The sequence below is a fragment of the Gobius niger genome (genome assembly GCF_951799975.1).
Source record: "Gobius niger genome assembly, chromosome: 5".
Lineage (NCBI taxonomy): Eukaryota > Metazoa > Chordata > Actinopteri > Gobiiformes > Gobiidae > Gobius > Gobius niger.
The window spans coordinates 10,874,701-10,890,160 of record NC_136856.1 but is presented as its reverse complement, the minus strand read 5'-3'; the positions used below and the strand labels follow the sequence as shown (position 1 = coordinate 10,890,160).

Genomic DNA, 15,460 nt, shown 5'->3' with positions numbered 1-15,460 from the left:
CCAAACGAGGGACATTTGGACTGAAAAATGACAAAACCAGGAATCCAGGAAAGATAGCTGACATGAACATGAGAAAACATGTTTTGCAAAATGTCTTTTAATGCTTTCGAGTCAAAATACAGCCTTTTATGAATTGCCCTTATATCAGTATTGGATCGGGTTAGAGTTAGGGTAACCCCTTATTGTAATGGCATACTGTATTAGTTATAAAGATGTGCTCCGATGGGATTTTGCCCTTTTTTTCAGGGTTTAAAAACTCAATAAATCATAGGAATCAAAGTAAACCTTCAAAACACTGTTAAATACATGACTGGAAAGATGTCTGTAGGTGCTGCTAAATTGGGAATCCGTTTGCAACAAAGCGAGAGAAATGTATATATGGAGAAACATTGAATCGGTGCAATGATTCAACACCTTATTGTGAAGATTAGGCAGACTCTTTTGGATTAAATCTTGTCTTTCTGGTTCAGATTCACCCACCTCATGAGTGAAAGGCTCCTGTTTCTATTGTACAGTCGACCTCCTCCTTCAATACACAGTCTGAGAGCCCCTTGTACCAGCTCTTGTGTGAATGTGTTTGGCAAATGAAAGTGAAATAAAATAAACTTTATAACATCTTGTGCTGTTTTAATCAAAAGTTACCTCGCTGTACCTTTACATAATTCCCTCTTTGCATATTGGCTTAGATAACCTCGCATCTCACTGCCTTAAGTCAGTTAGCTTCGTTAAAGGTGGGCCTCACTATATAAGCCCGTTACTGAATTTACTTGCTTGGCTCTGGGGTTCTCGGCGGGATCTTGTGGGGCTTTTTTGCATAAACTAAAGTGAAGGTTTATTAGTTCATAGACACACGCGCGCGCACGCACACATCCATACTGGCACAGGCCGCTGAACATAATCTCATTCTCTCGTGAGAAAGCATTACTCTCGGGCCATCAGAATCCCATTACCGACACTGAATCATAAGTAAGAGAGAGCGCAGAGTTATGATCCGCCGTGGCTCTATCCCATAAGTGATCTATCCTCCGCTGTTGGCGCACACACACCCGCGCACAGGCGTACAGGCGGTCAGCTGTGCATGAAAATTAATCCGCTGAATAAAATTGATTCTTAAGCGATCGATGCTTAAGCAGCTATTGACTCCCCCCAGCCTCATTGGTTACAAACGAGCATGTACGTGTCGACTGTATTGTTTTTTTATTTTAGGCGATGGCCAAACACACATCACTTTTCTCTTTCTCTCCTCTCTTTGTCCTCTTCTCTCTTCCCCCCGCCGTCACCCCGCCTCTCTGTCACCCCTGTCCCGTAGATGGATGTCCCAACCTGTGCAACGGAAATGGGCAGTGCACCATGGGGCAGCAGAGTTGGCACTGCGAATGCCAGACCGGGTGGAGGGGCCCGGGCTGCAGCGTGGCCATGGAGACATCCTGTGCAGACAACAAGGACAACGAAGGAGGTGAGTCGGGGACTTTGAAATGAAACACACTGTGGCCAGTATAGGGTGTAAACATGAAGTAAGGGATTATAGAGTGTGATGTATTATTAATAATTCATGCTTCTTAATAAAAAAATCTATGTGGCATTTGAAAACTCTCCCTAAAGCTCAAAACTCCGGTTTCTCTTCATGTGGTCTGCTCCACTAAACCTCAATTGGGTTTATGTTTTATTGTAGACACCTCAGCGTTTCGAAGCTTTCTTGCAAACACCATAAAGACATCACCTTTCTGTCTGGCAGCGCAATCAATTAGTTCATTATTTTCTCTCGCCTGGAGGAGAAACCAAAAGCAGGAGCCAAACCAGTCAAATGTGACATTTAATTTATCCTCCTAAATATCTATAAAAGTCCATTTCCGGTCAGTTTGGCTCACACTCACTCTGTCACTTCTCATTTTCAAACTCTCAGACGGACTCACCGACTGCATGGACCCGGACTGCTGTATCCAGAGCCCCTGTCAGAACAGCCCCCTGTGCAGAGGGTCCCGGGACCCCCTCCTGGTCATCCAGCAGAGCCCCGTGTTCCAGCCACGCGTCAGGTCCTTCTACGACCGCGTCAAGATGCTGGTGGGACGAGACAGCACCCACATCATACCTGGAGAGAATCCTTTCAACTCCAGGTAGGACAGTGAATGTAGTTACATAGGAAATATTGAAAAAGTCCACTTTTTACTTTACAGCTCAGTAATAACATGGAAATAGCATAGTGACTAGGATAATGGAAGATAAAGCATTTTACATTGTACATATAATAGAATACAAGGCATGTTTCTTGGTCATTTACAGTCGTTCTACTGCGTTAGGATTTCCCATATTATGACAGAATCAAATGTTTGTCCCGTTACCATGAGTAATTATCTTGTAATTGGGGCGTCAGTGTCCCAGATATTAGAGCTGCTCGAAGGTGAGTGGTTCGACTCGCTGACCCCCCCACATCAATACATCACCGAGTGTGGAGTGAATCAATAATGCAATGTAAGGCGTCTTTGAGTGTCGATTAAAGCGCTGTATAAAACCAGCGCATCATTTTCCTTTTTCAACATTATTGCCGTAATTAACAACACAACTATTTCAATCTTATTAACATGCTGTGCTTTAAAGTGCTTTGTTTGTACATAATTCACTGTGATGTTCATTTTATTGTGCATTTTGTCCAATTACGAGGCTGCCAATAACTATGAAAACAAATGATGAAACTGACAAAGCATTCGCAAATACCAAGAGCTGGGCACTGTTAAACGATACCACGTCTGGTATCAGAAAATAAAGGTTTAGGTACTACTGGTAAAGAAAAGAAATATATAATCTTAATTTTGATGCTGTTAGTCATCAAAATTTAAAAGGATTTTTTTTTTAAATATTTTCTGTTTCTTGGTTGTTTCACCTTAAACAAATGATACAAATGCAAAAGGAATTAAATGGAAGGAAAAGGAATAAATTAACATTATTGTTCTGATTTCTGGTTCTATATGACAAATAATTTATATAGGTATCGAAAAAAGTATCGGTCAGGTATCGGAATGAATCGAAAACCGAGTATCGTTAAAGCAGTACTAAGTAACTATTGCCCCTGAGAGTAAATACTACGCTGAAAGAAAAGACAAATGGAGAGAGGGATAGTGTACATCCAATAACACAAGGGAGATCATTTTTTCACTCAAACTTGGTTGTAAATACTGTTTAAAGTGACGCTAGCACGCAGTTAGCTTTGCCCGTTAGCCTGTTAGCTTCTTCTTTGTGATTCTATTAGTGTGTATTGGTGACCCCGGTCTGGTGGCAGTCAAGTTGTGGTTTTCTGGCCAGAGACACCAGGGGGAGATGAAAGACCCCCCAGTCATCCCATTAACACTTGTATTACCCCCAGAGAGACTACAAAAAGGCTTTATTAAGGTTAAGTTACTTAGTACTGCTTTAAAGTACTGGTTGCAGAAACAAAAGGTACCCAGCCCTACAAACACCTTCACAGTGGTCTATGTATATAGTACATTACAAGCACATTTTATATCAGTTTTAGTATCTTATCTCAATATCCATTTTTTTTAATGCGAAATGAATTCATAAACAACAATTTAGCTTCCAACCAATTTTGTTTTTGTGTCTCTTAACCCAGACAAATAGAAATCATTAGCTGTTGAAATTGACAACACAAACCAGTTACTTCAATCTATTTTAACCCCCCGTCCATCTAACCTGAACAAACCCTATTACATCTTTGTCTGAGCGCATAAGGTCCGCTCAACTTGATGCCGCCTGTAGTCGGATCATAGCCCACCAGGCGCTCGCCGTCTCTAATTGTCCACGACTCGCGGTGTCACATGTAATGATATGCACCAATCGCATGTTCGGACGAGACCTGTTTCTCTGGAGCGCCGCGTCCCTGTAGGTGCTGCCGATCCCGCGGGTGCTGAAAGTCACCGCCTCCGTCCCTATGTCATGGTTTGTTTATGTGATTGACATGCGCTAATCCGTGTGGCGCCGTGGCTGATTGTCTGTAATTAATGAATAGTTGAAGACCAGGCCAGTAATTGAGCGAGCGAAATTGGATGATTGAAAGATGGGCAGATGAGTCTAAGCTGATGATTGATGCTTCAAAACATGTCACTTTTTAAAATTGACTTTGGCTGTACTCCAGGACATTTGTATCGAAGTAGAAGCACGGTCACGTCGGAAAAAAATCCTGTAGAGTTGGACCATATTTTGACACAATTTGATCAAAATATTTAAGATATTTATCGAATATGGCTTTTGTTCCTTATATCATATTGTATTGCTTTGTTGTGTGAAGTACCAACACTACTTCAAGCACATAGTCTGCAAGCATTAATGGAAAATGGAAACGGATAAAGCTGGAGATGCATCTTCAGCTTTATCCGTGGGTTTCAAGTGAAATGAAATTTGGAACGTAACCGTAGCAATTCAAAATGGCATTTCTATCTTTAAAAAATCCTGGTTACACTTTATAATGACTACACCTTATTTAGCCTTAATAAATGATTAATTAACATGTATTTCATCATGAACAATTCATTACTTAACCTCTTAAGGTTAAGTAATGACCTTAAGAGGTCATTACTTAACCTCTTAACCTCTTAAGGTCATTACTTAAGAGGTTAAGTAATGACCTTAACCCCCGTCTTAACCAAGCGCATTTTTTCCAATTCGGTATTACCCAAATCTTAAAGTTCCTTAGGTTAAAGTTCCTTTCACAGCTAGAAGGTCCGGGTTCAATTCCCACCTGGACGGGACCTTTCTGTGTGGAGTTTGCATGTTCTCCCTGTCGGTTTCCTCTACCACTAAAAACATGTACAATAGGTCAGAATGAATGAGAGTGTGTTTAGCTGAAAATTAGCCCAAGGCTACAATCCGGTGTGGCTTGGTCATTAACATGTACTGTCCCTTCCAGATAAACCAATAAACTAAACTAAATTAAACTAATTACAGTCTTCAGGCCAGTGTAAGGCTTCACTGGAAAGCTAAAAACTACAAAACTGATCAAAACTTTCTTTTTCCTTATTTTGTTGCCCTGTTGTTGTCACTTTTTAAATATTTTTTTCATCTCATTTTTGTCACTTTTATGTTGCCCTTTTGTTACTTTTTCTTCGCTATTTTGTCACTTGTTCTTATATGGCTTTTTTGTCACTCTTTTAGAGTGCGGATCGGGCTGATTTTTTCTGTCCGAGCCCAGCCCTCGTCCGACAGAGCAGTGATCAAATCCGAACCGAGCCCGACAGGCATTGAGATATTTGTGTCCGAGTCCGACCGAGCCCGACACATTTAAAATCACAATATTTCCATAAGCCTAATGACACAGTAGGATACGATATTGTTTGTGTGGAAAAAGTCAGATTTTATCCATCAAAAGGCATTCGGAACGTCAACACAGATGAGCGGAGCACGCACGGCCACACGCACGCACGTACGCGGAGCAACAGTTTTACCTGTGCGGTCACTACACGTGTTTCGTTGTCACAGCAGTTCACAACTTCTTAAAAGCATTACTGCGTGCGCACTGCGCAGTGCATAAGCGAGTTTAAATGCCGCATCTTCTATTTATTTATTTATTTATTTAGTTTTTTGACAAATGAACGCTTGCTATGCATGAAATGAAACAGACCCATTTTATTTTCATTTTTTATTATCGTGCTGATGTGTCCGAGTCCGACCCGAGCCTGAAAATAAGTTCTAAATATTTGTCCGAGTCCGACCGAGCCCGTCGGGTTCCGACGGGTCCCGTCGGACGTCGGACGGGTTGCAGCACTCTACACTCTTTTTTGCGTTTTTGTCACAGTTTTGTTTTGCTATGTTGTTGTCACTTGCTCTTTTGTGCTGCGTTTTCATCCTTGCTTTCTTCTTGTTTTTGACGCTTGTTTTTTTTTCCAAGAAGCTTTTAGATTTGGGTAATGTTGTAGAGAAAATCTGCATGGTTCAGATGGGGGTTAAGAGGTTAAGTGATAACTCATCATTTATTGAGGCTAAATGTGTAGGTGTAACTATTATAAAGTGTTTCCAAAATCCTCAAAATGGCATCCAGAAGAGAAAGAAATAACAATTAGAATAATGTATGTCCATTCAAAATCAAGTGAAGTACAAACTCTAGTTATACAAAGTGTCTCCCAAACCATAAAAAGAATGTAGATGATCTGCATACTGCGACTTCCAGCTGACTGCTCTCACCGTCTCCTCTCTGTCCCCTTTTGCAGTTTGGCGTCTCTGATCCGGGGCCAGGTGCTGACCACAGACGGGACGCCTCTGGTCGGGGTGAACGTGTCTTTTGTCAACTACCCCCAATACGGATACACGTTAACTCGGCAGGACGGCATGTATGTACAAATCTATGTGTGCTTTCTTCCAAACTACGGAGTTTACAGATTAGATGGGAGGGTGTTGGGGGGAAAAAAAAGATTGGATTAGAGTAGATTAAATGGGATTATGTTTATTTTAATCCATTTTGGAGCAACAATTTCACATAGAGAGCATTCCTCACACTGGGGAAAAGTGTGCCTTGCATTAGCATATCCCAATGGCCAATATACTAAATCATTTTGTGTCATTGTTTCTCCTTCATGTTTTTGCACTCTTCACTTTATTTACCACTTTACTAATGGTTCCTTTGCAGTGTTTTGCTCCATTTTGGCAGGTTGGCATCTAAGCATTACAAAATACACTAATATTAAGTACATTTTATTTCAGGCGCTGATTGAAAGAGCCTATGCGTCAAACTGTTTGACCTTCGCCTATTTTCACTAATGTTTTTGGCTTTGCTTTTTAGTAATTTTAAATTGCTTTTCAGAAGCTGCCTCCAGTTTTTCAGGCTTGAATGTACTAATGTCTGACCCTGAGTTGTGTTGGGTGCTATCAGCTTTTAACGCTGTCTTTGTATGTAAAAATTAGGACGAATTTTATCATAAACTGTGCGAAATGATGGTATTTATTAATACTTTTTTGAACGCAGTTGCTTGAATAATCCTTGCAACTCTTCTGTCTTATTTGTTACATGTGCACAATGGCCAAATAACAATCCCTTTGCTGGAAATGTCACCATCTGTGCCTCATTTGCATCCTCTTCTCACAAACCCTCTGTAGGTTCGACCTGCTTGCTAACGGCGGCGCATCGCTGACTTTGAGGTTCGAGCGCGCCCCCTTCCTGAGCCAGGAGCGCACCGTGTGGCTGCCCTGGAGTCAGTTTTACGCCATGGACACGCTGATGCTGAAGACGGAGGAGAACACCATCCCGGGCTGCGATCTGAGCGGATTTGTGCGGCCCGACCCTCTCGTCATCACCTCGCCTCTGTCCTCCTTCTTTAGCTCCAAACCCGGGGAGAAACCCATCATCCCGGAGACACAGGTGCACACTCTGCCCTCTGAGGAGGCTAATCTCCCACTGCTCTCCCGCTCGATCCCTCTCTGTTTTTCTCTCTTTTATTCTTTTGCCTATCCATCTTTGCTTTTTCTCTTCTCCTTTATTTCTGTCATTGTTTGTCCATCTTTGTCCTTCACCATCAGGGCTAGTGTGACCCCCATTACCCCTCGCTCTAATCCCTTCTAATCCCTCGCTCCTGTCCGCTCCTTTTTGTCTCCAGGTGCTGCACGAGCAGATTGAGGTTCCCGGTACCACCCTGAAGCTGTGTTACCTCAGCTCTCGCACGCAGGGATACCGCTCCCTGCTCAAGGTGACCATGACCCCTGCTGTGGTGCCCATGGGTCTGCTCAAAGTTCACCTGATGGTGGCAGTGGAGGGCCACCTCTTCCAGAAGTGGTTCCACGCCTCGCCCAACCTGGCCTACACTTACATCTGGGATAAGACGGATGCGTATGGGCAGAGAGTGTACGGCCTCTCGCAGGCAGTGGGTGAGTTCTGGATAGATATAAAGTACATGGGGGCGGGGGTTTCTGTGCCCTGTCCTGATTAGAGTGCAGTGGCTATGACAGAGCGAGCGGCTGCTAATTGGAGAGCTTGAAGGAGAGATAATACAGCAGAAAGTCAGCCCCTCCGCTCTGTGGTTAAGGGCTTTTTTCATATGTCTATTTTTCATTAGGACTGCTTGTGGTTCAGGCAGCCAGCCGTAACAGTGGTGAAGGGTTTTTAGCTATCAGGGCGAGTTAGCAGTTAGCTGCACAGAGCAGTGCTATTACAGTCTGTTGTCACAGCGGCTCACAGATGCTGTCAGCCAAATGCTCCTCAGGCCACAGATGCACTGGACATCTGGGGCTTCTGCGAGAACTCAAATCATGAGGGGCACACGCTTTAGAAAATTACACTCTCTTCATTTCTCTGGAGAAACTGTAATTTCACATTTTCTCATGAATAAAAGCATCCACCCGCCTTTGTGTTAGGTTAAGTTTGTTAAACATGAGTAGATAGCTTCAGTGCATTAGTGTTTGCAGTGGAGCTGAAAAGGTGCTGGCAGCAGCAGTCTCTGTATCTCGCACAGCGGCTCACGTGGGAGTTGATGTGTTAACACACTTTTCCTTTTAACAAAGAACAAAACAGCGCACATTCAAACGGGATATCTACGGCTGAATTGACACAAATAAATGAGGAATATTTCATTATTTCATGTGCTCATCCAAATAAGTCAATAAACATTATGCACATTGGAGATTGTGGTTTTGAAGGGCTTTTTATGTGACAGGCCTACACATCCAGAGGCCTTAAGGGTATTCTGCGCAATTAACAAGCTTTATAATTGATTCAACAGAAAACGTATGAGCGTGTTAGTCAGGTGTTAGTGCAGGTTTGTACAGGTGCTAACTATCTGCTCTGTGCATCACGCCTTTCACATCTAACTTTGGAGGTTATGATTGGAGTAAGTTTTCCATGCACTTTTGCATTTCCTGTTCTGCACTAACTGCTCATGTCTCCACAGTGTCGGTGGGGTATGAGTACGAGTCCTGCGCCAGTCTGGTCCTGTGGGAGAAGAGGATCGCTCTGCTGCAGGGCTTTGAGCTCGACCCCACAAACCTGGGCGGCTGGTCTCTGGACAAACACCACATCCTCAACACACGCAGTGGTACGAGAATGGAGTCATATTGAAAAATATTTTACCATCTTGATCAACAGACATCGATATCCCCTTTTATCTGTGACTACTGATAATTACTTAAATCATTTCTACGTTCACATAGCCCTGTCTTTAATGAAATACAAAAATATAAGCACACTGAATGTTTTTATTTTCATTACTGTTTAGATGGCTTTCTATGTAGGTTCTGGAGATTATTCTGACAATATTTGATCTATTTAGTTTGTTCTGTGCGGTTGCTCTACGGAGAAGCTTTGCTTTTCAGCTTCCAATATTCTTAAACACTTCATAATCCCCTGTGTTAAATGACGTACTTTAATGACATACTTTTTCTCTACAATTTACGCTATTATTGTCATTAAAGTTCTTTAAGGCAGCAAAGTGGCCCAGTTGTTGGCGCTCTTTTCTCTTTTCTCGCAGCATGAAGGTTGTTGGTGGCCACTTGAGTGAACACAGACCGTAGCTTGGACCCTATGGAGGCTGTATTGTTCACACATGTAGAAAAGTGAACGTTTGAAAAGGATAAAAAGCTGCAAATGACCACCTGCCTAGCGACAAACAGAAAAGGCACAAATGGAACTTGTTGAAAGTGTATTTTTAAAAGCCACACCATCTCCCTAAGTTGAATGTAATAATTTTCTTCGCTGCGTTTTGGACCATTTTTCAAACTGTAATAGGTCATTTTCACACGATTGCACAAAACGCTTCCTGACCACCTGTGGCCACTCTGTTTTATTTAGGAATACTCCACAAAGGGAGCGGAGAGAACGTTTTTGTGACGGAGCAGCCCCCTGTTCTCATCAGCGTTATGGGGAACGGGCGGCGGCGCAGCATCTCCTGCCCCAGCTGTAATGGGCTCGCGGACGGGAACAAACTCCTGGCACCGGTGGCTTTGGCGATGGGCACCGATGGGAGTCTGTACGTGGGAGATCTCAACTTTGTGAGGAGGGTTTACCCATCAATGAACACCACGGGCATTCTGGAGCTGAGGTGAGGATAAAGGGCAATTATTCAACCATTTCTGAAAGATATTTTTTCGAAGGCCTGCTTAAAACTGTGGAGTCTGAGGAGATGCGAGCCTGCTCAAAGTAGAGACACATGAAATATAGTGTATTTTTGGGTGATATCAGTTAAAAAAATATATTATAGTAGTCTGGAAAATAATAGTGCCAAAGGTTTGATTTTGGATATAAGGTTCTTGAGGTTTAAACCATGTTTTAATGCTGTTCCCTTATCAAAGACATACCTGGAGTAGTATTTCACAACATTCACACAGTTTCGAGTTAATCCTCGGACAAAGCTGTTCAATTTAGCTGTTTCTTCTTCTACGGTGTCAGCGCCTCGTTCTGTACTTTCTGATTATGATTACGTCATTGTTAAAACCCCAAAACTGTCCTCTACATTTTTAAAGCCCATAATCCAACATTATCTATTCTGGGCCGTCCTGTACTCGAAGTGTGTTTATCACGCACTGCTGGAGCTACTAACCACGCCGTGTCCAACCTGGAAGTTATTTTTTAAGAAAATGATTCCTATAGCTGCCAGCAGAAGGAGCCTCAGCCAAGATTTTCACCAGCTCTTTCGCCTGCATTTCATAATTACTATTTAAGTGAGTCTAAAAATGACTATTTCTATTAAATTAAACATTAAACATTGGGCCAGTCGAACTTAGCAGTCGACTGTGTATTGTAAAGCCAAAGGAAAAGCTATTGAGAGAGTGTTGTTTGTCATATATCACACATAGATGATTGCATCTTCCACATAAACTGAGGTGAGACACGAGGGATGAGAGGCAGAATAACACAGTGTTCTAGATAACATGTCCCAGCGGCGACTTTACCTATGTTTTTAAATGTGCTGTTCGCTCGCAGCCAGCTGTGCATTTCTCTGGGCTCTCCGCCGAATCTGTGAATTAACACGGCTTTTGTTCTGTTTTTTTGTCCCACGTTTTCATCTAGGAACAAGGACTTCCGGCACAGGTGAGACGCCACACTTTGTACTTTAGCACAGTGCATGTACAATCATGTTAAGCACAATTTCACAGGTACAAGTAATTATGGGTAGTTTATAGCAGGAGAAGTTGTCGTAAAATTGCTCTAGGACACCTTGTCAGAAACGTCACTTGCTTTACAACTTTTAATTTTTCTCTCCACAGTAACAACCCAACCCACAAGTACTTCATGGCTGTGGATCCTGTGTCTGGGGCGCTGTTTATTTCCGACACAAACTCTCGTCGAATCTACCGTGTGCGGTCGTTGGCCGGCGGGCGCCTGCTGTCCGATAACGCGGAGGTGGTGGCCGGGACGGGCGAGCAGTGCCTGCCATTTGACGAGCGCTGCGGAGACGGAGGGAAAGCCACTGAAGCCACTCTGATGAGCCCGAAAGGTGAGCGGAGCAGCAGACAATATGATGTGATATTGACATGAACTAAGATTGATCCGTGCAGGTAATAACTTGGACTCTAATAATACAATTGAAGGGGGTAGCGTAGACTGTTGTGTTGGAACGCTAAACAAAATATTAGATGGTAGTTGTCAACATCAGCCCTGTAGCGAAAAGAAAGAGAAACATATCAGGCAATAAATGATAGAATGAAAAATAGCAGTGCCTGTCATCATGAGGTGAAGTTTTACAACCAGTGAAATACAGCCCAATCGATGGCTCTCAAGTTATGGAAAACTAGGAAATTTCCCTGAGCTATTAGCAATTCAGAACAATATGTCCTTTTTCGAATGACCAAAATTATGGAATTTGCATCGATTACAGAAAAGTCATGAACTGAAACCCCTGTCTTTGTATCAGAACCTGCTTAAACCTCTTGATAAATTAAGCCAAGCTACATTGCCTCCACCCCCTATATTTGCCACATGTTGCAACTGCAGACCGGGAAACACCCCTGAAGACCAAGTAATCAAGCCACCCACAATATCTCCTTCAGTTTAGTTTATTGAGCACTTTACCTTTGTCAGTGCCGCTCAGATCTTTCAACTCCACTTGCTGCCTAATCTCCTGTCAACTAACAGGTGTCTTAATGAAGTGATAATCTCTTCACCTGTCAGCGCCCTTCATGTCACGCCTGAGCGGCGTCTATATGAACAGTGTAATGTACAGTCTCCGTGTCTAACTGCTGTAGAAGCGCTGTCAGGAAATGTGACAGTGTCTGACAGTTTGGTGTCACTAAGATCCATGAACCACTAAAATAATCCCATTAACAAGATCAACATTAACCTGGTTTATGACCTCCTTCTGTCTCGGTCGTTCTTTGAGGAAATAGTTCAACTTCCTTTTAACAATAGACCTTTTTTAATTATTATGATTATAGTTATTGCCACAAGTTAGTGGAGGAGAGTGAATACCTCCTACATCATGAGTGCTGTGATCTGCAAAAAAAAGTGTGCTGCAAGAACAAGAAGCCTGTGTTTTACCCATACGGTAACACTTTACATTACGGGCCGGTAAGTTCGTGGTACTTACAGTGGCAATTACTAGTAATGACAGTGGTACTTATTGTGGTACCTACAGTGGTAATTACAGAGGTACTTCTTGGTACTTATTGTGGTACTAAAAGTGGTAATTACTAGTACTTGGGGTTAGGGTTAGGGTTAGGGAGTCACAGAGTTACCACTGTATCTCTCATTACTAGGAGGTACAGGGGTAACTCTTAGTAATGAAGTACTTCTATTTACTTTGGTATTTTAAGTTTTTAGTAGTTACAATGATATATCTATGGTACTTACTGGTAATTCAAGATTACTACAGCAGCAATTCATGGGTAGTAAATGAGGTACTTCTACAAACAGAAGTAATTTCTAGGATTGTGTGACTATAGTATCCTTTAAGTACCACTATTATTACTAGTATTTACCACTGTAAGTACCACAATAAGTACCACAATAAGTACCTAGAATTACCACTATTATTACTAGTATTTACCACTGTAAGTACCACCATAACCGTAATGTAAAGTGTTACCAAACATACAATACATACGCAAAATAAAATTAGATTAATTGGCTTAGCATTGTCAGAGTAGAGGCATGTCTCACATCTTCAGGACGATTGCTCCAGATTGCAGCCCTGAAAAATGCTTGCACCCTTGTGGTTGGAAAACGCTGAGTGAGAATATTAACTGCTGACCAAAGTAGAAACCCGTATAGTAAAGATGGTGGAAACGTTTTGGTTTATTGTGTATTTATAGCCACGGTTTGTAATTGCACTGCATGTGTGAGACGATGTTCCTGACTCTTTTTACTCGCCACACGTCAGGCCTGTTGCCTCTCAGTTACTTTGTGCCCTTTCGCTGTATCCCATATCTGCTCTCGAAGTTATTTCGGGCCACAGCTTCGCCGTTTTGAACAAACACACCTGCCTGCCTGTTATAGCACCTGACACCGCAGCACCCGCGAAGACAGGAAACAAATGAAAAGTTTAAAGACGAGGGCAACGCCAAAACGGAGAGAGCTCAGTGTGTGTAGTGGGGAAGGAAGTAGTGGTGCGCAACGGATCATTTTCCACTTTTACAAAAACACGAATCTCTCTAAAGGATCTGCCTGCGGTCTACAATTGCCCTATGGGACAGCTCAAATCCGACATTCGAATGACTCATCCCGAATTCGGAGCCCATTCCATCACTTTGTTCTCGCCCGTCCGATGAAACATGGGGCAATCCGCCTGTCAGTGCCGCTATTCGTTTTCCAGACGGCGCAATGAGCGGACTTTAATTGACTTAGAGAGTGCACCGGTGTAAGCCCCCGCAGTGCTCATGAGTTATGACACGAGCTGTGTATCCTCTCTGCTTTGACAGGTATTGCGGTGGATAAGAATGGCTTGATGTACTTTGTGGATGCCACCATGATTCGAAAAGTGGACCAAAACGGCATCATCTCAACGCTGCTCGGGGCCAACGATTTGACCGCTGTGAGGCCCCTGAGCTGTGACACCAGTATGGACGTGAGCCAGGTATGCAGCAGACGAGTATTGATGTTCAAGTTCATGCCTAATTTACCCAGAGAGGAAAAGTCTGACAGAGTTGACAAACGGAAACCACTTTGAAAGACGTCTACATTTTACCTTTGATAGAAATTACACAAAATGTCATACATTGTGCTTGTGAATAGCCTCAATCTACACCTTTCCTTTATATTTCACTTTTTACGCATGCCAATCATGATATTTCCCGCATTGATAAACATACTACAGTTTTCTGTGGAGGACTGAATTTCATCCAACTCTCAAGACTCACCAATACACATATTTTTCATCTATTTTATCGCTCTCCTTTGCGAGATGGTGAGAATTACTGCTGATACATATTGCTGTAATTAAAGCCTCACCTAAAACCCTGTCTACCTGAGACTTTGGCAGTAGACCGCACACGAGGAGATGAAGGGAGAGACAAGACGGAGCGAAGGTGTAATAGATGATGATAAAATGGCCCTGTGAGTGCTGAGCTATGACAATTGTGTGGACAGCGGCCAGCCCAGGGTCACGGACAGACTGATTTAAGGGGAGATTAGAGACTCCATGGATAAATGAATAGCTGAAAAGCAAATTAGCGCCGCAGTCACTTAAAAAATGAAGTGGACACTTGTCCGAACCTTGGCAACCCTTCAATGCACTGTCTTAAGGCATTGTCTTATGTCTTAGTTGCACTGGTGGAAGTAACAAATCACTAAGGCTGAGAGAGTTTAGACTTTTGCAGTGATGTGTCATTTTTAGAGCATTTTTAGGACAGTAATTTGAGCCCTAAAAGCGACATCCAGCATTTTTAAGCCACTTAAGGCACGTGGATACAGGCAGGATCTTATCATACCTCAAAGACTACTTATATCATGTGTTCTTGTGGAGTACAGGGTATGTATTTGGACTTTTGTAGTAGCTCCCTGTCCTCGTGTGCCTTCCAGGTTCGCCTCGAGTGGCCCACGGACTTGGCAGTGAACCCCATGGACAACTCCCTCTATGTGCTGGAAAACAACGTCATCCTCCGCATCACTGAGAACCACCAGGTCCGTAACACCATGCCACCAGAGAGAGCCCCCGGGCGCGGACACTCGCAGCGGGGCTTTGACAGACCAAAGTCCCAATTAGGCCTTCTTACAGCAATTTACAGCCGTAAAAAAAAGTTCAACAATTTTTAACAAGTTTCTTCATGAAGAACCGTCACATCAGAAGTTTAATAGTGGTCATGCTATTACTGATTAATTAGGTCTTAGCCTTTAGAAACTTTGTTCATTATAGGAGAATTTATATTTTATAGAAGTTCAGAAAGTTGTTTAAGTTGAACACTGGTTTTATAATATGGTAGTCGTGGTTGTAGACGCAGTAATGGTACTAGTGCTGTAGTTGTAGTATTACAATGGTAGTGATTGTAATAATAAAGAATCTAATAGAAGCATTGTGAAGTATTTACAATTTGACACATTTTTACATTAACTTTTCTCAGT

General features: G+C 42.6%; 1 protein-coding gene across 16 annotated transcripts in view; it reads left to right on the top strand.

Moving 5' to 3' along the window:
* The window catches only part of tenm2a (teneurin transmembrane protein 2a), a 385,466-nt gene that overhangs the window by 346,391 nt on the left and 23,615 nt on the right, over positions 1–15,460 (top strand). For all 16 annotated transcript variants that reach the window (XM_079556152.1, XM_079556155.1, XM_079556154.1 and 13 more), the window contains 11 exons: positions 1,310–1,456; positions 1,904–2,114; positions 6,195–6,314; positions 7,078–7,339; positions 7,575–7,842; positions 8,862–9,005; positions 9,758–10,007; positions 10,976–10,996; positions 11,173–11,402; positions 13,822–13,976; positions 14,921–15,022. In XM_079556152.1, coding sequence (XP_079412278.1) covers positions 1,310–1,456; positions 1,904–2,114; positions 6,195–6,314; positions 7,078–7,339; positions 7,575–7,842; positions 8,862–9,005; positions 9,758–10,007; positions 10,976–10,996; positions 11,173–11,402; positions 13,822–13,976; positions 14,921–15,022 — 1,910 coding nt within the window. The remainder of the gene's footprint in view (positions 1–1,309; positions 1,457–1,903; positions 2,115–6,194; positions 6,315–7,077; positions 7,340–7,574; positions 7,843–8,861; positions 9,006–9,757; positions 10,008–10,975; positions 10,997–11,172; positions 11,403–13,821; positions 13,977–14,920; positions 15,023–15,460) is intronic.